The sequence below is a fragment of the Balaenoptera physalus genome, assembly GCF_965194825.1.
Source record: "Balaenoptera physalus genome assembly, chromosome: 16".
NCBI classification, from domain to species: Eukaryota; Metazoa; Chordata; class Mammalia; order Artiodactyla; family Balaenopteridae; genus Balaenoptera; species Balaenoptera physalus.
The window spans coordinates 11028877-11049162 of NC_138898.1; the positions used below are offsets into that span (position 1 = coordinate 11028877).

General features: G+C 55.5%; 1 protein-coding gene across 9 annotated transcripts in view; it reads left to right on the top strand.

The window, feature by feature from the left end:
• The window catches only part of RIPOR3 (RIPOR family member 3), a 72504-nt gene that overhangs the window by 50852 nt on the left and 1366 nt on the right, over window positions 1-20286 (top strand). For 2 of the 9 annotated variants that reach the window (XM_082430454.1, XM_082430451.1), the window contains exons 4-21: window positions 575-653; window positions 3704-3727; window positions 4033-4089; window positions 4784-4933; window positions 5104-5167; window positions 5515-5558; window positions 5746-5871; window positions 5951-6096; window positions 7853-8027; window positions 9560-10132; window positions 13473-13603; window positions 14545-14668; window positions 15224-15359; window positions 15991-16152; window positions 16870-17031; window positions 17539-17741; window positions 18783-18866; window positions 19980-20070. In XM_082430454.1, the coding sequence (XP_082286580.1) occupies window positions 575-653; window positions 3704-3727; window positions 4033-4089; window positions 4784-4933; window positions 5104-5167; window positions 5515-5558; window positions 5746-5871; window positions 5951-6096; window positions 7853-8027; window positions 9560-10132; window positions 13473-13603; window positions 14545-14668; window positions 15224-15359; window positions 15991-16152; window positions 16870-17031; window positions 17539-17741; window positions 18783-18866; window positions 19980-20070 (2531 nt within the window). Of the gene's footprint in view, window positions 1-574; window positions 654-3703; window positions 3754-4032; window positions 4090-4783; window positions 4934-5036; window positions 5168-5514; window positions 5559-5745; window positions 5872-5950; window positions 6097-7852; window positions 8028-9559; window positions 10133-13472; window positions 13604-14544; window positions 14669-15223; window positions 15360-15990; window positions 16153-16869; window positions 17032-17538; window positions 17742-18782; window positions 18867-19979; window positions 20071-20286 lie in introns of those variants that run through there. The other 7 variants (XM_082430457.1, XM_082430456.1, XM_082430453.1 and 4 more) reach the window with 6 other exon arrangements.

Here is a 20286-nt window from a genome sequence, read left to right on the forward strand (position 1 = left end):
TTTGGCGGAAAACACAACATGAAAAGTCCCCTCCGGCCCATGGCTTTTTCTGTGCTTTCCAGAGTGGGTTTGTCAGGCCCCTTTCTGGTCCTGGGCATCCAGACAACAGGACGGCCTGCCTTTGGCTGTGAGGGAGGTGTGCTCTCTGTAACCTCCCCACGGGCTGGGGTGAAGATACTGGACTGTGGAGGCCACTGCCTGGTTTCAGACCTGGGTTCAGCCTCTTCCCTGCTGTATGACCCTGTGCCGAGTTGCTTCAGGGTCAGTTTGCCCAACTCTAAGATGGGTATAATAACAGTAGCTCCTGTTTGCAGGGCTGTTTGAGGAATCACCTAAGGGATTCCCCATTTTGTACAGCGCTGGGCGCACAGCCCTGGGTGTGTGGGATGTGGAGGCTGGGCGAGCTGGGACTGGGCTTCCGGCGGGTGGGCTGAGTCTGCCCTCTGACCCCTGAGCCTGCTGGGCATCCCCTGCTGGTGGCCGTGGCTGCCTCCTCCCTGGAACTCTGCTCATCTTCCTGTTTCTTTCCTTCCTCTGCTCCTTTTCCAACTCTGTTTCCTTGTTCTCCTCACAGGGAGTATCTGTGCGTCCAGCAGGCAGAGCTGGATTACCTGTCAGGACGCCACAAGGACACCCGCAGGAATTCCAGGCTGGTGAGACCCCTCCCGGGCCCTTCCCAGGCGAGCAGCCTTGGCCAGGGTTCAAAGACGGACCCTCCTTCACCCCGTTGCCTGCATCACGGGTGTGAATCTCAGTCTCGGAACTCAGAGGCCTAAGGAGTGGTCTTTATTTTTGATGAATGAACCTCACCTGGACCCGGATGAATTTAACCTCACAGACTGGTGGGAAGCTCCCGGCAGCCCCCAGCCCTCACATGGTGCAGCAGTTCACACATCTTTGGGCCACCTCCCTTTAGTTCTAGAAGTAACTGTAAGGTAGGTGGGTGTACAGAGGGGTGTCTACGTTAGATGGCCCTATTCTGTAGGTCTTGGCCATCTGGGCCCCCTGCAATCAGGGTGGCTTACATGATGGCAGGAAATTGGATCAGGCATTGAATCCAGGGTGTGTCACAGTGGCCCTGACACCGTCCTTGATCAACCCTGCGTGTTCCCACAATGTCCGGCGGCTCTGCAGTTTTGCTGCCATCCGAGTGGCATCTTTGAGGCTGCCCTGGGACCTGTCTAGCCCAGGATTCACCTGCTCTGGGCTTCTGCCACCCCCTAGGCAGAGCCAGATTTAGAAGAAACAAAAACAAAACAAATGCCACAAAAAACCAATACCAAAAACAAACCAAAAAAATAGGATGCCCAGTTAAATTTGATTTTCAGATAAATAACAAATCATTTTTCAGTATGTCCCATGCAATCTTCAGGACATAGTTATACTAAAAAAAAAAGTATTCATTGTTTATTGGAAATTTAAATGTGACTGGGGGTCTTGTATTTTGTTGGTTTTTTTTTTGGCCATGCTGTGTAGCATGCAGGATCTTAGTTCCCTGACCAGGGATCAAACCCGTGCACCCTGCGGTGGAAGCGTGGAGTCCTAACCACAGGACCACCAGGGAATTCCCTGGGTGTCTTGCATTTTATCTGCTGGCACTGCCAGGACCCCACTGCTGGGTGCCTGCATCTCTCCAGCGGGGAGGCTCTTTCTTTTGCGTCTTGGGGAGTCCCTCCCAGCCCCCTCTTCTCTATCCGGCTGCTGCCTTGTGAAAACCCCTCCTGTCCTTAATTAGAACTTCTGGAAGCAGAAACCAGGAGCCCTTGATGTCTATGGTTTTCTCTAGCTCATTCCAGCACTGCTCCTCCAAGGGCCAAAGCAGAGAGCGGGCCACCGGCTTGATGGAAGGACTGCAGACACGAGGGGGTGGGGAATGAATCTATCAAAGTCGTGTCCCCCCACCTCTATATCCTGGCCGCAGCAAAGAAGACCTCGGGGGTCGACAGGGTGGGAGATGCAGGGCTCCCAGCCTGCCGGCCCACTTGGAGAAGGGAAGGCCGGGCAAGCTCAGTCATGCCTTGTCCTTGGTGGGCAGATGGGTCAGCGCAGAGGCGGAAGGAGGCGCTGCCTGGTTCCCAGCCCTTCCGAGCACTTGCCGAGCCTCCCTCTCTTGTGGGTGTGGCTGTTCTCACATCCTCCGGTCTCTCTCTCTCTCTCTCTGTTCTAGAAGTAACTCTAAGGGAGGCAAGGTTTGTGTAAAGGTCTGTATGTGTTAGCTATTCCCATTTCATAAGTGGGCACACTGAGGCAGGGAAGGGGCAGCAACTGTGCTGCGGCCACCCAGAGGGACGATGCACCTGGGGTCTGGTTCTCAGTTTCTGAGAAGCTGCTGTGCAGTTACTTTTCTTTCCAAAGCCTTGGGAACTTTCCTATTTCTTAATTTCTTGCATAGAGTTTTTTTGTGTGTGTGTGTTTTTAAAAAATATTTATTGATTTTGCCTGCACCAGGTCTTAGTTGCAGCATGAGGGATCTTTTAGTTGCAACATGCAAACTCTTAGTTGCGGCGTGCATGCGGGGATCTAGTTCCCTGACCAGGAATTGAACCGGGGCCCCCTGCATTGGGAGCATGGAGTCTTAACCACTAGACCACCAGGGAAGTCCCCTTACATACAGTTTTAATTTCATAATCCTACACGTACAATGTCACATAAATGCATACGTAGGAAAACAGACATTGGCGGGGGGTGGGGGCGGGGGAGGGGGCGGGGGGAGGTGTGTTAATCCATCTTTTCCTTCTCGCTTGACTGGCTCCTGTCTGCAATCTTCTCTGTCCCACCCTGTTTAGCCCTTGAGGACAATCTAGTCTTTATCTTTCCATATTTTCCTTCCTGGTCACATAATCATGGAAATATACAGATTGTGTATATAGAGTGGTTTGGTTAACAGTTGTCTTACGAAAATGAAATCACAACTTACGTACTCTCCCACGTCTTACTCCTTCTCCTTAGTGGACCGCCAACCTTGTGGAAGTTCGTCCAGGCTCAGATATAGTGACTCTAACCCGCGTGGGCAAAGCAGGGCCTGTTTTGGAAATAAAGTTTATCCGAACACAGCCCACACCCATCATTTACATATTGTCTGTGGCTGCTTTCATGCTCCAATGGCAGAAACCATATGGTCTGCAAAGCCTGCAATATTTACTATCTGGCCCTTTGTACAAAGATTCCCCCATCCCGACAATATATTCTTTTCATTGGCTACACCGTGGCCCCCTGCAAATCCGGATGCACCGGTCCGGATTTGCAGTTTCCTTAGACCTGAACTCCTGGGTGGCGCTGGCTGCTTCTCCCCACTCTCAGTTCCTCTGGTCACGGCTGAAGTCACCCCTTAAATAATCAAATTGCAATGGTTCCCCTCTTGTTGAGTTTACACCGTCCTTTACTCTTCATAACTACCCTATGGGGTAGGTGCTGTTGGTACCCCACTTTACATAAGGAAATGGAGGCTCAGAGAGGTAGAGAAACTTGCCTGGGACACACAGCTGGCAAACAGAGTCAGGCCTAGAGTTGCCTCACCCAAAGTCCATGTGTTTACTCATTCTTCCTGCTTGGCCTGGACCACAGCTTGCTGACTGCAGGCCTCAGAGGACGGAGTGGCCACTGGCTTTTTGTCCTCTGAGCTCAGGCACCCCTGGGATGTAGCCTCATGGGTCTTGGAGGAGCACTGGAGTCCTGACTCCCTCCTTCCTCTCCTCCCCTGCAGGCTTTCTATTATGACCTGGACAAGGTGAGGGAAACTCCTGTCTGCACGTGGTAAGCAAGGTGGGCCGTGGCTGGGCCTGGCTGGATGAGAATAACGTCTTCGCTTGCATTCCATCCTCCTGGCCGTCCCATGGGAGGAATACTTGGGTTTCCTCCCCACTTTACAAATGGGGAAACTGAGGCTCAGCGATGCGCCTTCATTTGGGATGGTGAGGGGCTGGCCTGGCGTTGAGCACAGCTCTGTGTGTCAGTACCTGGAGGAGGGTGGCAGGGGCTGGTGGGGGGAGTGTGGGCAGGCTACTTTTGAAGCATCTTCTCTTCTTCTGGGAGAAGCAAACACGCTCTGTGGAAAGGCACATTCGGAAGATGGAGTTTCACATCAGCAAGGTCAGCCTGGCTTCGGGGGTGTCTCTCGGCTTGCTGGGCCTCTGCTGGGTTAGCAGTTGTGGGGTGGAGGGACGTTCTCTGGGTGCCAGGTGGCTGGAGAGAGCCGAGGAGGAGCAGGGCCTGCAGGGGCTGAGCCCTGAGATGGGGATCAGGGGGTTGGGGTTAGAGGGCTGGGAATGTTGAGTCCCGCCACCCAATCATACAGATGGGATTGTAGAGGCCCAGAGAGGGACAAGGGATTGGCCCAGGGTCGCACAGCAAGTGCCTTAAGCTTTATATTCTGCAAACTCTTCCATGAGCTTGCTCTACTCCCCCAGGAGCCCAGTGGGTGGACAGAATATCACAAACCCACCTTCCCTGTTTCACAATTGAAAAATCGGGCAGGGAGAGGGGAAGCGAGGCACCCACCCGCCCAGTTCACTAGTTTTCACTGTGCACCCGCTGGGTGCAAGCCTCTGCCAGGTGCTAGCCTCTGCCAGGTGCTGGGGATGCGGAGCGGACGAGTCAGACGTGGTCCTTGCCCCGCGGGCGGACATTCTACGGGGGCGGGGCCAGTATGACGGGGCGGGGTGGGACGGCCGGGGTGGGGTCAGTAGCTCGGAGGCGAGTGACTAGCAGGCCGGGGCCCCGCCCCTCGGCGTGGGCCACGCCCACTGGCCCGTGCGCCGCGCCCACTGGCCCGTGCGCCCCGCAGGTGGACGAGCTCTACGAAGGCTACTGCATCCAGTGCCGCCTGCGCGACGGCGCCTCCAACATGCAGCGGGCTTTCTCCCGGTGCCCGCCGAGCCGCGCCTCCCGAGAGAGCCTGCAAGAGCTGGGCCGCAGCCTGCAGGAGTGCACCGAGGTGGGCGGCGGTGGCGGGCAGCGCCGCGAGGGTCGGGCCGGTATTGGGGCTCCCTGGGCCCTGAGGAAGCCTCTCTCTCTGCCCGGGGGCCTCTGTCTGGCAGGGTCTGTGCGTCCCCCGTGGCCGAGCCCGGGGGCAGGCGGTGAGCCACCTTGTGTGGGGCTTTGCAGGACATGTGGCTCATCGAGGGGGCCCTGGAGGTTCACCTGGGCGAGTTCCACGTCAGGATGAAAGGTAACAGAACAGGGCTGAGAGTGGCTGGGCAGGTGCCAGTGTGGAGGGAGCAGCAGGCCTTCTCCGGGACCCTGGGGCTTGTGCGGAGGGTTGGTCAGAACCCCGGGGGTCCAGGCCCAGCCCTCGTTTCCACTCCTGTGACTTGTGACCTCGGGCAAGTCCTATCCCCTCTCTGAGTTGAAAGTGAGGGCCCAGGCCTGTCCACTGTCATCATCATGGCCTATCCCCCCCACCCCCCGAAGCTGATACCCACCCTGTGATGGGGGGCTCCCCGTGTGAGGGCCTGTGACCCATGGGGCAGGGACAGAGGAGAGTGGAGAAGAGATTAGCCCGTCTCTGTGTTCCAGGCTTGGTGGGCTACGCACGCCTCTGTCCGGGAGACCAGTACGAGGTACAGCCACGCTCCGGGCGGGATCAGTCCTCAGGGCTCCTCACCAGGCCTTTGGGAGTTGAGAGCTGCTGGCAACCAGGGCCCCAGCTGGGTTTCTGTCCCCACCCCGACCCAGCTGGCAGGGAGGGCCCCCAGGCAGGGGGCAAGGGGGGCGGCTGACCCCTCCCTCCGTGGGCCTGGCCCACAGGTGCTCCTGCGCCTGGGCCGCCAGCGCTGGAAGCTGAGAGGCCGGATCGAGTCTGACGACAGCCAGACCTGGGACGAGGAGGAGAAGGCCTTCATCCCCACCCTGCACGAGAACTTCGAGATCAAGGTGGGTGGGGCTTAGGGGCGGGGCCAGGGCGCCGGGGGGGCTTGGCTCCGACACCACCCACAGCTCCCCATCCCCCCAGGTGACAGAGCTTCGGGGCCTGAGCTCGCTGGCGGTGGGCACAGTGACCTGCGACATCACCGACTTCTTCACAACCCGGCCGCAGGTCATCGTGGTGGACATCACAGAGCTGGGCACCATCAAGCTGCAGCTGGAGGTGCTGTGGAAGTGAGTCGGGGTAGCCGCCTTTCCCTGCCCCTGGCCCACTGCCGTGACGGGAGGCCGGCCCCAAACTCCCAGAGAGGAGGGGGTGGGGGCTCGCCGGCTCCCCCTGGTGGCCTGACCGCGTCCTAGCATCCACCTTGGGCAGCCCTGCCCTCATCCTGCCCACCAGACAGGCTGGGGCCCAGACCCTTCCCTGCAGCACTGCCCACCCTACCGCCCCCGCCCCTCTGAGCTTTGATTCCCTTCTCACTTTTGACCCAGTGGCTGTTAAAGACCTGGCTGGGGACTTCCCTGCTGGTCCATTGGTTAAGACTCCACGCTCCCAATACAGGGGGCCCCGGTTGGATCCCTGGTCAGGGAAAAAGATCCCGCATGCCGCAACTAAGAGCCCTCATGCCGCAGTTAAGAGCCCTTACGGCGCAGCTAAGAGCCCTTATGCCGCAGCTAAGAGCCTGCATGCTGCAGCTAAGAGCCCGCATGCCACAACTAAGAGCCTGCATGCTGCAACTAAGAGCCCTCATGCCGCAGCTAAGAGCCTTCATGCCGCAACTACGACCTGGTGCAGCCAAATAAATAAATATTAAAAAAATAAAATAAAATAAAGACCTGGGCTGGCCAGGACCCTTTCCAGCAGCCTCCTGGGCTGGGTTCCCGGGAGAAGCCTGTCTCTGCCCAGGAGGACTGGCTTTGCTGTGCCCACCTCATTCCCCACTGACCCCTGCCACTGATCAGGCATAACGCCGAGCGGTCACCTTGAGTCCTCCCTGGGCCACAGCCCACAGCCCCATGGATGGGGGACACTCATGAGAACGACCCCTCGACCCCTGCCCAGGGTGGGGCTCTCCACCATGCGTGCCATTTCAGTGATCGCTGGTGGTTTCCACAGGTTTTGTTTTTGGTAGCAGAGCTCTTTCTCCCAAATGAAACCTTGGGTTTCGCGGAAATTCCCTTCTCCTCATTCCCCAGGGCAGGTGCTGCAGGAGCAAAGGGGCTGAGACGCACTTCCTCTACTCTGGTGCTTCTTCTGACCAGTTGGGGCCAGTCTCTCCTTTCTCCCTGGGGTGGGGTCCGAGCCGGGGTCACTGGAGCCACTGCTCTCTCCCCGGTGAGCTGGGTGGATCTGGACAAGTGACACCCCAGCTTCAGTGTCTTCATTTGTCGAGCGGGGCTGAGCACGCCTCTCAAGTGTATGGGGCGGGGGGCGGCGCAGCGCCATGCAGCCCCAAGCCGGGCAGGTCCAAGGCCCCGGGTGTCCCGCTGGCCCGCAGCTGCCCCGGGCAGGCAGGAAAGGTGTCCAGGCGGTGCCTCTGAGCCTCAGGCCCTCGTGGCCGGGCTGGGCCCCAGATGTTGCGAGCTAGGCCTGTGTGCAGGCAGGCACGAGGCAGGGAGGGCTGACCCACGCCTGCCTGCTCCAAGGGCAGGCGAGGGCCACCGTGGATCTGCAGCCTTCCCTGTGACTGTGACTGGCGCCCCCTGACCGATGAGGAATCGGAGGGGGGCGGGGACGTGGTTAACCCAGAAGATGGCAGAGCTGAGTGTCCACCTCTGGTCTGCTGAGCTTCTCGAAAGGCCTCTAAAGGGGGGTGTCACTCACCTGTGTGGTGGCCGATTGCTGCCCCTCACCATCTGGCTAAGGGCGCTCAGGGCAGCGGGCCTCCGAGAGACGTTGCCAAGAGGGTTGAGGACATGGATTTGGAGTCCCTCGGCTGTGCCTGCGCCTCCCCGAGCCTCCATCTCCTGGGTCCTGTCTATGCTCCAGTGTCCTCTGGCCATCGATGACACCCTGGCCTCTGCTCTCCTCCAGCCCGTTTGATACCGAGAGCTTCCTGGTGTCGCCCAGCCCCACGGGCAAGTTCTCCGTGGGCAGCAGGAAGGGCTTCTTGTACAACTGGACACCCCCGAGCACGCCCAGCTTCCGGGAGAGATACTACCTGGTGAGTGCGCCTCACCGGGCAGGGGTGCGGTGGTCGAGCTGGGGTCGGGGGCGGGGGGACTCCCAGGGGGCCGGCACGTGGGGCTGGGCCGAGCAGCAGCAAGCTTTGGGCTCGGCCTCCCTTGTTTGGGGGTTATCCTGGGTGTTTCTCTGTACTTTCTCGCAGCCAACCCCTCCATTCTGGGGCCTCTGGACTTGGTTCTGGTCTTGGCTGGTTCTTCTGGATGCCTGGGATGGGGTTCTCTGGATGGTTCTACCACCCCAGCCATGACCTTGGCCTCCAGTCTGTTTTACCCTTTAGTATACGTTTCCAGTAGGTAATACCTTGACATCCTGTGCAGTAAAATACCTCTTTCCTGTGACCTCCAGGGACCTGGGTCCCCTCCTTAGCACCAACTACTCTTGTCACCTTCCTCCATATTCCTCCAGAGATACTCCGCGCCGTCTGGGAGCAGATGCATCTTCCCCAGCCTTTATCCCACAGCAGCCCTTAACCTAGTGATGTACTGGACACTGTCATTCCCAGAGCGCTCCTTGTTCTTTGTTTGCACCGTGCAGCATTCCACATTTGGCTAAAAATCGCACTTTATTTAACAAGATATTGAGTTTCAGTTATTTGCTGTTACCAACGACGGGGCTGTAAATAACGTGGTACACATGTCATCCTGCATGTGTTCAAGCATCTTCCCAAAGCAGGTGCCCCAGTGAGGGTCCAGGGACAGAGACAAAAACAAAGACATTCTGTCAAGCCCAGAGGGAGAGTGACGCTGAGCTGGATGAACCTGTCTCCCACCTCTGGACCTTAGGTGGGGAAGGCAGCTTTATATGAGCTGGGCAACTTGTGCATTTAGAGGAAACGTGATTGTCTGGCCAGGGTGGTCCCAGTGTACTTTGGTTAAAAAATCATCTATGGTTAAGAGCATGGACTCTGGAGCCAGATGGCCTGGGGTCCAAATTCTGTCTATGCCTTTCATCTGCTGTGTGACCTTGGGCAAGTCATTCAACCTCTCTGGACTTCAATTTCTGTATCAGAGAAATGAGAATAACAGCACCGCCCTGACGGGGCTTTGTGAGGGTTAAATGACTTAGTTAATGAGGAGTGCTTACAAGAATGCCTGGCAAAAACAGATGGTGCTGTCGGAACATCAACCATTATTATTGGTCTGGTTGGTGAGGGGGAGGGGTTCGGGTTTACGTCAGCTCGCCTGGATTAAAACTCTCGCACTTTGACCCTCGCCTGTGTGGCCTGAGGATGAGCCAGTGGCCACCCTCAGGGAGGTGTGGTGACGGTTAAATGAGGTCTGACTCAGAGACTGGGGCCTGAAAGGAGTGCACTAGAGGGGTGATGAGGGATAAGGGCAGAGAGGTGCCAGGCTCTTATCAGCACTTCCGGGCTGCCAGTCACCTTGGTGGACCTCAGTCATCCTGAGAATGTGGGTATGCAGAGCAAGGGTCTGTGGGGGAAGCCCTCTGGGGGCCTCGCTGTGATCCCTGGGGCAGCTGGTGAGGCTGCTCCTGCATCCCCCTCTCCAGTCTGTCCTGCAGCAGCCAGCACAGCAAGCCTTGCTGCTGGACAGGCCGAGGGCCGCCTCCATCCTCAGCTGCCTGTCCGACGGTGACCTTCGGGGCCCTGGCCTGCGGAGCCGGAGTCAGGAGCTGCCTGAGATGGACTCCTTTAGCTCCGAGGACCCCCGAGACACTGAGACCAGCACAACGGCATCCACCTCGGACGTGGGCTTCCTGCCCTTGGCCGTTGGCCCCAACACCTCCGTTGAAGAGGGGGCCCAGGAGGACCCCCCGCCCCTGGGCCTCCTGCCAGAGGTGTTCCACCTGGCGGAAGGCTCGTTTGTGGAGCAGCCTGGGTGGAGAAATTTGGGAGTAGAAAGCCTCGACCTACCACGGGGCTCCCCCTTCCACAACCACGTGATCCCCGGAGGCCAGGAAGGCCACCATGAGGCAGAAACCGAGGATGGAGTGGATGGGCCCGGGGTGCCCCTCGAGAGGCCCCTGCAGGATGTCCTGGATTTACTGAGGTCCACGGACTCTGCCCCGCCCCAGCTCCGGGAGCTGGAGTACCAGGTCCTCAGCTTCAGGGACCGGCTGAAGGTACGTTTACTCTTTGCTGGGCGGAAGCCCTGCTTTGCTGATGGTGTGACAACTGGGAGTGAGATCCTGGGGCAGGGAGCCTGGGCCAGCATCCTGGCCTCACCCCTGTGTAACCCAGGTGGGCGATGTCTCCCCTCTGGGCCTCCATCTGTTCATCAGTCCAATGGGTGTAACAGCGGCTCTCAACGAGCTGGGAGGAGGATTATAAGAGGAAGTCGGGGCTCAGAGTGGATAACTTGCTCCACGTCCGGCCACATCCAGCCCCATCTCACATCTTCTGACCTGGGTGGGTGGGGCTGCGGCTCAGCTTTAAAATCCCCAATTTGGGGCATTCTCAGGGTCAGAGCTGGAACTGTGGGAGGCCCCTCACAGCCACACACCCCACACCAAAACTTCTCCACAGGGCCCACGCCGGGGGCTGTCCTTGGGTGGCTCTCAGAGGTGCTGGCCTGGGCAGATTATTTTAGTTTTTTGGTTTACATATACAGATGTACATAAGCTAAAATGTATACTTATATATATACATACGGCACATATATACAGCATATATACATACAGCACCTACTTATACATCAATTTTTTTTTGGCCGTGTCCCAAGGCTCGTGGGATCTTAGTTCCCCAACCAGGGATCGAACCCGTGCCCCCTGCAATGGAAGTGCGGAGTCCTAACCACTGGACCTCCAGGGAAGTCCCCATACATCAATTACTTTATGGAACCACTGTCTTTTGTGTTCAGTTCACTGGCACTGAAATAGTTTAACAGCTCTCTTCAAAATTCGTTTCGGTTATTCCAGCCCTGACCCCACCCCCAACATTACAGTTCAGCACAGGTGAAAGTTTAATTTTTCACTTTATATCTAGTAACTTTAAAAACACGTTCGCCGTTTACCACTGCTGTGGGCTTTAAAAAGGACCTGCCAGAAATTTTCAAGAAAAAAATTTAAGAAATAACGTCACCCTTTTTGTATTTCTTAGCAGCGTTAGTATGTAGAACCATTCGGGTTGGCATGCACGCAGCTTCTGTCACATACCTGTATTTTGAAAAATACACTTTGCATAAACAACCTAAAGTAATACTGCAATAGGACAATAATTTTAAACATCTTCAAGGAACTTTTTTTTTTTTTGGTGGGGGGCAAACCAAGTTAGAACAATACAAATGATTATAGGCTATGGTGTTTAGTTTGACTTTTTCAAGAGAAATTATACACATAGGTATAGGTATATAAATACACATATTTATATACATGTGTATATGTGAGGATTTAATTTTATACGTGTGTGTATATATTTATATACACACAGTTAATTCTCACTATTCACAGATTCTGTTTTTGCGAATTCACCTACTTGCTAAAACTTGCTTGTGATGCTTTCGTGGTCATTCAGAGGCACGTGCAAAGGGGCAAATAATTGGAGTCACCTGATGTGCAAGTTCCCAGCTGAGGCTGAAGGAGATGACGCTCTTCCTTCTTTTCTCAGCTCATGCTGTACCCAAGTGTCCTTTTCACCGAATATTTAGTGCTACGTTTTCCACATTTCTGTACTTATTTCTGGTGATTTCGCTGTTTGAAACAGTGCCCAGGTGCCAGGCTGAGGTGCTGGCCAGTGTTCCTGACGTGCCTTATGGAGGAAATGTGTGTGTTTGATAAGCTGTGTTCAGGCGTGAGTTAAAATGCCACTGACCTTGGGTTTAGTGTATCAGCGGTACAGTGTCTATATTAAATAAGACGTCTTTAAGCAGACACACAGAAAACAAGGTTACGTATTGATGGGTTGATGAAAATGTTGACCAGAGGCTCACGCCTCGGCATCTCCCCTGGGAGCAATGGTTCAGTTTCAAATCCAGAGGTCATGGTGACTTTACACACCGTAACTACCGTGAATAACAAGAGCTGACTGTGTGTGTGCGCATGCACCTGTGCCTGCGCGCATATATATATATATATATATATATATATATATATATATATAGTTTTTTTTTTTTTTTTCTATTGGGCAAGGAAACCTCTGCAACTAGTCTTGTTCTTCTCTCGTTGCTCAAGGTTTTCTCTTTGGGCTCAACTTTCAGGAGCCCAGTTCTGGCTCTTGGGGCAGCGTCTACTTGGGCTGTGCCTTCGGTGCACTTTGTGTGAGACGAGGCCCCTGGGGATGGGAATCAGCCACAGCGGACCCGCCACTGGGAGGCTCTGACGACACCCCCTCCCGCCGCCTCCCCCAGTCAGGGGCTGCCTTAAAACTCCTCTCCTTCCCCGTCTCCCCGGGAGAGGAGACACCTGGAACCCAGAGGCTCACCTAGCAGCCTCTGGCCTGGGTTGTTGGGAGTTGTGTGGCCTGACCCACGCCATATTTAAAAAATAATTTGGAATTACTGGGTCGTATGGTAATTCTATTTTTAGTTTTTTAAGGAACCTCCATACTGTTCTCCATAGTGGCTGTTATCAATTTACATTCCCACCAACAGTGCAAGAGTGTTCCCTTTTCTCCACACCCTCTCCAGCATTTATTGTTTATAGATTTTTTGGTGATGGCCATTCTGACCGGTGTGAGATGATATCTCATTGTAGTTTTGATTTGCATTTCTCTAATGATTAATGATGTTGAGCATTCTTTCATGTGTCTGTTGGCAATCTGTATATCTTCTTTGGAGAAATGTCTGTTTAGGTCTATTGCCCATTTTTGGATTGGGTTGTTTGTTTTTTTGTTATTGAGCTGCATGAGCTGCTTGTAAATCTTGGAGATTAATCCTTTGTCAGTTGCTTCATTTGCAAATATTTTCTCCCATTCTGAGGGTTGTCTTTTGGTCTTGTTTATGGTTTCCTTTGCTGTGCAAAAGCTTTTAAGTTTCATTAGGTCCCATTTGTTTATTTGTGTTTTTATTTCCATTTCTCTAGGAGCTGGGTCAAAAAGGATCTTGCTGTGATTTATGTCATAGAGTGTTGTCGATATTTAAAAACTGGGCAGCTCCCCACAAAGTCTAGATTTCCACTTTTTCTTGGAAAACTGAACAATCTGGCAACCTCAGGCCTCACACTCCGGGTGGCAGGTGGCCCTCTTGGGGGAGGGCCCAGCTCTCCAGCTCTCTCCTGTCATTTGCCCTGTCCCCGTGGGTGTTTGTGACCGGTGAGGTTTTTCAGATCTGCCCTCCTTCCAGCTGTCATGCCAGACCTTGTCACAGGCCATTTGGGAGGGACCTTGGGGACGCGTCCCCTTGCCCGTCCCTGACGCAGGGGATGGCAGCCCTGATGAGGGACGGTGACCAGGACGCCATTAGGGTGGGTGTGCTGGGCGGGTGGCCGGGCTGCCCTGAGTTCCGGCTGTCCATCCGTCCGTCCGCAGCCCCGCGGAGCCCGCCGGGAGCACGCGTCCGCCGAGAGCCTGATGGAGTACATCCTGGAGAGCTTCTCCTTCCTCAGCGCCCACATCGCCCCACACGAGCTGGCCCTGTTTGGGGGCTCCCAGGGTCCCCAGTGAGTGCACCCGTCCCAGCGTGGCCCTGGTGACCAGCCTCGGGGCCAAACTTCCTGCCGGCCTCGCGGCCAGGGTCTCCCACAGCCCCGCCCTGATGTCTGTTTTCTTTATTGTGGCCCCAGCCCTGCTCCGCACAGAACAGGTCCTCGGTGACCACTTGAGTGAACGAGGATACCTCAGACTGGCCCTGAGCCTTCTGCCCGAACGATGGGCTTTTTTTTTTTTTTTTAATCTTAAAAAATAACAATAGCGCACTCAGTAGGACCTCTGACCTCTGCGGAGCAATCACCCAAGCGACCCTGCTCCCCGTTTCTTCTACACAACCACCCGCCCTCACCTGCGACACCAACTGCGTTCTCGGTGAAGCAGCTCCCACCTGCCCACTCGCACTGGCCTGAGCGCTTCTCCTGCACCCAGAGCTCAGCAGCACAGAAGCACGTGAACAGGCCACATTTCTCCTCTCTTCTCATGATCCCATGGGGAGGGTGTGGCATCTCCACCCCCCTCAGGGCTCAGGCTCAGCCTCTGCCCGGAGCAGACACAGTGCTGGGTACGCTTGTGTCTCACTCACCCCTCACGGCCCCGAGCTTGGGGTTCCTGCCCCCACTTTACAGATGAGTAAACTGAGACTAGGGGAGGCTGACTTATCCAGAGTCACAGAGCTAGGAATTAGTTGGAACCTTAGGCTTCTGCTGCAAATTGCACACCCTGCAAGGTGCGGGGGGGCCCCCAGTGCCGTCCCAGCACCTGTTTTGAGTTGTTGCTACCTTTTGCTGCTTCTCCTTTTCTCTTAGTTTTCTCCTCAGTTTAACTCCATCTCCCTGGGACCTGGAGTTGGCCTCCCTGATCAGAGCTCTCCAGAGAGGGAGGGTTTCCTCTACCCTTGGAGGGAGCTGAACTGCTAACCGAACGGTCACCAGTTCTTCTCAATTCAACTCAGAAAGGACAAGACTCCACCTCCACCGCCATCGCTGAAAGCGTCGTCCAGGGAGCTCACGGCTGGTGCCCCGGAGCTGGACGTGCTGCTAACGGTTCACCTCCGAATCTGCAAAGTGCTGCTGCAGGTGGGTGAGGAATGGGGGAGGGTGGGGTGGGGTCGGGGTGGGGTGGCAGGTTCAAAGCGGGGGTGATGGTGTTGGTGCTGGTGAATAGTCATGGGGTCCTTATACAGCCCAAGCCCTAAACCGAAGGCAGTGGTTGTGTCTCTTTCAGTGGCAGATGCCAGAACTCCAATCCAAACTGGCTCAACCGAAAGGAAATTTTTTGGCTCGTAGAATTGAAAGGCCCAGAGGTGGGCTTCAGGCCCAGCTGGATCCAGGGTTTCAAACGTCATCATGACTGAGTCTTTCCCTCTCTCAGCTCTGCTTTCCTGTGTTGGTTGGCTTCACTTTCTGGCAGGCTGGCTCCTTCTGGTGGCAAAGGTGGCTCCTGGCAGCTCCAGCCTGCATCCTATCGTCTCTACCCCTTTGGCAAAGGAGGAATCCCCAGATGACAGTCAGGGAGCTACCATCGGGATAGAAGAAAGGATGGGCACGGGGAAGGTGGGCGCCACGGTCATGGCGGTTGACCTCAGAGGGCATGTTCTGTGCTAACCTGGGGCATCACGGGTTGCTTCCCAGAAACTGGACTCTCCTAATTTGTCGAAGATGGTCCAGGAATGCCTTCTGGAAGAAGCTGCACAGCAAAAACAGATTCTGGAGACGCTTTCTGTGCTCGATTTTGAGAAGGTCAGCAAGGCGACATCCATTGAAGAGAGTAAGTACCTGCCCTCCGTCCATGGGCTGCCCGTGTGCGTGGCAGGAAGTGATGAGGATGAAAGCCCAGGGGGCCTCCTCTCCCTTCCCAACACCCAGAGTTAAATGGAGCCCAGGGGACATGAGTGGGGGCAGTGGCTGGGATCAGACACACACTGTGGGGTGGGAAGGGAGGCCCGCTAGCCTCGGTCAGCTGTGTAACTCTGGACAAACGATTCACCTCTCTGAGCCTCAGCTTCCCCATCTGTATAGGGGAGGCCGCTGGGTAGGTGTCAATGAAGGAGCCCCAGGACACATTCAAGGCATACCGTGTGCGGTCAAACAGTAGCTGTGACCCCAGTTCTGCCTCTGCCCCCTCCGTGGGACTTGCCCTTGTCCATAAGGAGAGGCTGGTGACAGCAGCAGCCCCAGGGTTGTCGTGAGGGCTGCAGGTGGTGACCCAGATGAGGTGCTCACAGCCGAAGCTGCTTGTCTCTGCGGGTCACACTGGGACGTGGGAAAGGGCCTCTGCGTTAGGCCAGGCCATCCCTCGCCTCCCCGACCTCTCAGGGCCTAGTGGAAGGACATCTCCGGGCTTCCTCACTGCCTGCTCTTCCCCACCGCCAGTCAGGCTTCTGAGCCTGGGCTTTCAGTCATCCCACAGGCCACGCGGAGGAAGGGGTGCCTGAAGCTGTGGAGAGGCTGCACGGAGCCCGGCGCGGTCCTGTCCTGCCCTGGTACGGTGCTGCTGGACCAGCTCAAGAAGACGTTCCTGCACAGAGTCAGAGGGAAATACCCGGGACAACTGGAAATAGGTAGCCCCCTGCCTGTCCCCACCCCCCTCGGAAACGCTTTGTGGATCCTCTTGGGCCTTCAGCATCGCCTCGGCAGGCCTCCTTGTAGCCCCATCTCCACCTCTGCGAACGCCTTCTCGGCACGAAGTGGAGGCCTTTCTGAGCTTGACAACAAGGCATCTCCTCTTCCTGGGGAGAGGAGGGAGGGGCCTGTGAAGCCGGGAAGCTGCAAACGTTAGTGGGCTTGTGCACCTTTCTGGGGACTGATTCCATGGCTTCCACCAGAACCTTAGAGGGGTTGAGAAGGAACCTTTATGGGAAGGTAGGCAGGACTTCACCTGCCCCATAGCGGAGTCTTGAATCTTGGCTGGACTCTTTCCCAGAATGCAGAGCTGCAGCACTTTTCTCTGTTGACAGCTGAAGGGTGACAGTCATACTCCAGGCAGTGGCTCTGGGCCTTAAGCAGTTCTAACCACCTGCATATTCCCAGGCCCCGGCTCTGTGATTCAGATCGAGGGGCGGGTGGGGCCCAGGGCACATGGATGCACCGCAAGACTCCCAACTCGGGCCTCTGGGCCTCAGCTGGAGCACGCCCCGCGCAGGCGCAGGGGGCGCAGGGAGGGATACCCACCCACACGCCATCAGAGAGCCTTTAAAGTGACCCGGCCGTGGCCGGCTGAGCGGCGCCAAGGGGGCGGGGTCTCGGTCTCCCCTCACGCCTTGTCTGTGTGTCGCCAGCGTGCCGCAGGCTCCTGGAGCAGGTGGTCAGCTGCGGCGGGCTGCTGCCCGGAGCCGGGCTCCCTGAAGAACAGACCATCACGTGGTTCCAGTTTCACAGCTACCTGCGGAGGCAGAGTGTCTCCGACCTGGAGAAGCACTTCGCTCAGCTCACCAAGGAAGGTAGGGGCTGGGGCGGGGGGCGCGTGGCCTCAAAGCAACACACTGACGACAGAGGAGTATCCATCGTGGAGACCTCTGTCTCGGCTCGGCTCTGGGAAGCCAGTGTTTCAGAATCACTGTGTCTTTCCCCTCCGGCTGTTCTTTCGAGAACCAGATTTAATTAGATTCTACATTCAGCCCACGTAGAAATGAGCTTCCAGGGCAGGAGGCTTTACAAAGCACAGAGCAGAGGTCAGAACTGGACAGGAGAGCTATTGCTGGGCTGGCCGGAGTCCCTGAAGTATGGACTGGGGTTTTATTCATTTTCAGGGTGTATTTGATCCCTTGCTAGAAAGCCTTCCTGGAGATTCCAGGAGGCTCCCTTTGAGACCAGTCCAGACTGGGCCTTGGTGATCACACGGGCTTGTCCTGGGATTTGCTTCTCCCTGGCTAATGCACGAGCCACAGCTGTCCAGCCCGGCCGCAATCAGAGGGGACCCTGGGCCGCCTTTTTTCTGTCTCTTTTAGTAACACTCTTCGAGGAGCTGCAGTGCGTGGGCCAGGCCAAGACAGTCAGGAAACTGCAGGGGAAGCGGCTGGGCCAGCTCCAGCCCCTGCCCCAGACGTTGAGGGCCTGGGCGCTGCTCCAGCTGGACGGGACCCCACGGGTGTGCAGGGCGGCCAGTGCTCGCTTGGCCAGCGCAGCCAGGAACAAGAGCTTTCGGGAAAAGGTACGGTGTGGGAGGCGGCAGCCTCTGGCTGCAGGTGTGTGAGCTGGGGGGAGGTGGAGGGAGGTAAGCTTCCTCTTGGAAAAACAGGGAGCAGTGAGCGACTGGGGGCTGCATTTGCTGCCGGTGTTTTGATTTAGAGATGCTCCAGACATGAACACAGCCTTCCGCATGCCCTCACCACTGGCAGCAGCCAGCCAGCCCTGGGGAGGGAGCTGGCGTTGCCAGGCGATCGATGGTAACAGCATGCCACGTGCTTACCACCTCATTCAGCTCAATGTTTCTAAAGCAACTTATCTATTCGGTCTCTGAGATGTCACCTGCACGTAGAATGTCTCTTTCTTAGAATTCTGACAGTCAGCCTCATTTACTTTCAACTAATGTGTGTGGCTGGCTGGTTCGTTGTGCTTGGTTCACTTGAAAACCAAGAGATAGGACCCCTCTGCCTTTTAGGTTCGTGAACACCTGTGACTCTTCTAGATTTCGGGTACCAGCCCCCGTGGTGGGAGAAGGGAAATACTGGGGCCTTGGTCTCAGGCTCACCCAAGTGCCAGGCACATCCCCACTGGCCCCTCTCCCGTGCTTAATAGCCCTTACAACAATTTTGCAAAGCAAGTGCCAGCTTTCTTTTCCAGCTGAACCGACTTGGCCATGGTCATGTGACTGACGGGGCGGGGTCAGAACTGTGAGTGGAGAAGAGTGAGGAAGGGAAGAGATGCTTTTCCTTCTGGCCAAGGCAGCAGCCTCACCGAGGCTCCCTCTGTGTATTCACTTCTGCTGTTCCCGCTGGACAGCGGGTTTCTCTGATTCAGCATTTTATCTAGATGGCAGTTTCGGAACGCATTTTGTAAACAGTACTAGAGAAAAAGAGTTTTCTTATGTCATTACCCTCAGCCCAGGGACCAGCGTTTTTAGATAAACTGAATGCCGTAGCCTACAACTCGACACTGTGCACACATGCTGTCAGCATTCGGGGGATGAGCCGTGGGCACCGTGGACTTTGCTCTCACCAGAGCCCCCGTTCACAGCAACCTTATTTCCTAGGCTTTGCTCTTCTACACCAACGCCCTGACCGAGAACGATGCAAAACTCCAGGAAGCTGCGTGCGTGGCACTAAAACATCTCAGGGTGAGTTTAACCCGTCCTTGACGGGGATGGAGAGAAGCCTGCTTGTGGTTAATGCTGAAGTTAGTTCATTTCAAAATGATTCCACTGGGACCGAAAGAAAGAAAATCACTGCCAGTGAAGAAGCCCCGTAAAGAGCTGGTTGTAGAGGACCAGCCACCAGCTCCAGCAGCAGAAGCTCTGATGGCAGAGCCCCCTCGGAAACAGTGCCCGTTTGCTCTGGCTCGGTGTGAACAAGCAGGTGGCCCCAGAGACTCACTTTTGAGCTCTCGGATTATATGGTTTAATATGCTCAATGAAAAATGTTCTGAGAGCACAGTAAGCTCATTGTAGAAAAAAAGTGTAAAAATACAGAAATGCAAAAATTATCCATCCTAATTCTTGAGCATCTCTGTGCATAGAGCTTTTAAAATTTATATGGAGTTCTGAATTACTTCCTTAGGCTAGACTTAGTGTTATCCCAGGGCCAGAGAATGCATTGATAAATGTTTTTGAGACTCGTGATACAACACACCCATTTACACTCCCGAAAGCAGACAGGAGGGGATGCCCGTTTTACCTCAATCTCATCTTCATTTGTAACCCTTATTTTAAAAAAAAATCACTGCCATTTTGCTAGATGAAAAATGGTCCAATACAGACTAAATTCATTCTGGAATGAACCGACAGGAAATTCTACAAGGACCATCTGGTTATAATCAAATAACCAGTGAGTGTTAGGGTGCCCACTAGGGGGAGCTAAAGTGCACTCTGGTCCTTGGCCCTGGAGGTGATCAGGTGGAGTCAGCCTTGCCTGAACCAGGTCAGGCCTCCTCTCCTGGTCTGACCTGGAGGGCAGGGTTGGGAGAAGGAGAGGGGTAGAAGGGTCCAGGGGAAAGCAGGTCTTCTCATTTCCAACATGGGCCTTTCCGAAGGTGTCAGGATTGAAAACATGAGATGCTGCCAGTGGCACTTTGATGAACCTGAGGCCACAGGAGAAACCTGGAAGGCTTCAGAGAAGGAAGGGGCTGAAGCCGCAGAGACCATGCTAGGGCTGGTCCTGCAGGGTTTATAAAAGTGGATACCTGTTCCTTAAAATGCCCCCTAATGGACCCCCTTTCCCCCAACCTCAAACAGGGCATCGAAAGCATTGATCAGATTGCCCGCCTGTGCCAGTCTGACCTGGAGGCCGTGCGCGCGGCAGCCCGGGAAGCCACGCTGTCATTTGGTAAAGTACAGCATCCAGCGTTTCGAAGTGCAATGGGGTTGCTGGGGCCCGTAGAAAGGTTGTGCCAGAGAGGCCACAGCCAGCTCTCAGAAGACGCAAAATAGCACACGGGACGGGCACCGTTAGCAACCTGTTTGACTGCATTTGGCCAAGGCAGGTTTCCTTTATGGCTGAGGTGGCCGTTTACGGTCCTTGGGAATGAAAGCCAGATGCAAG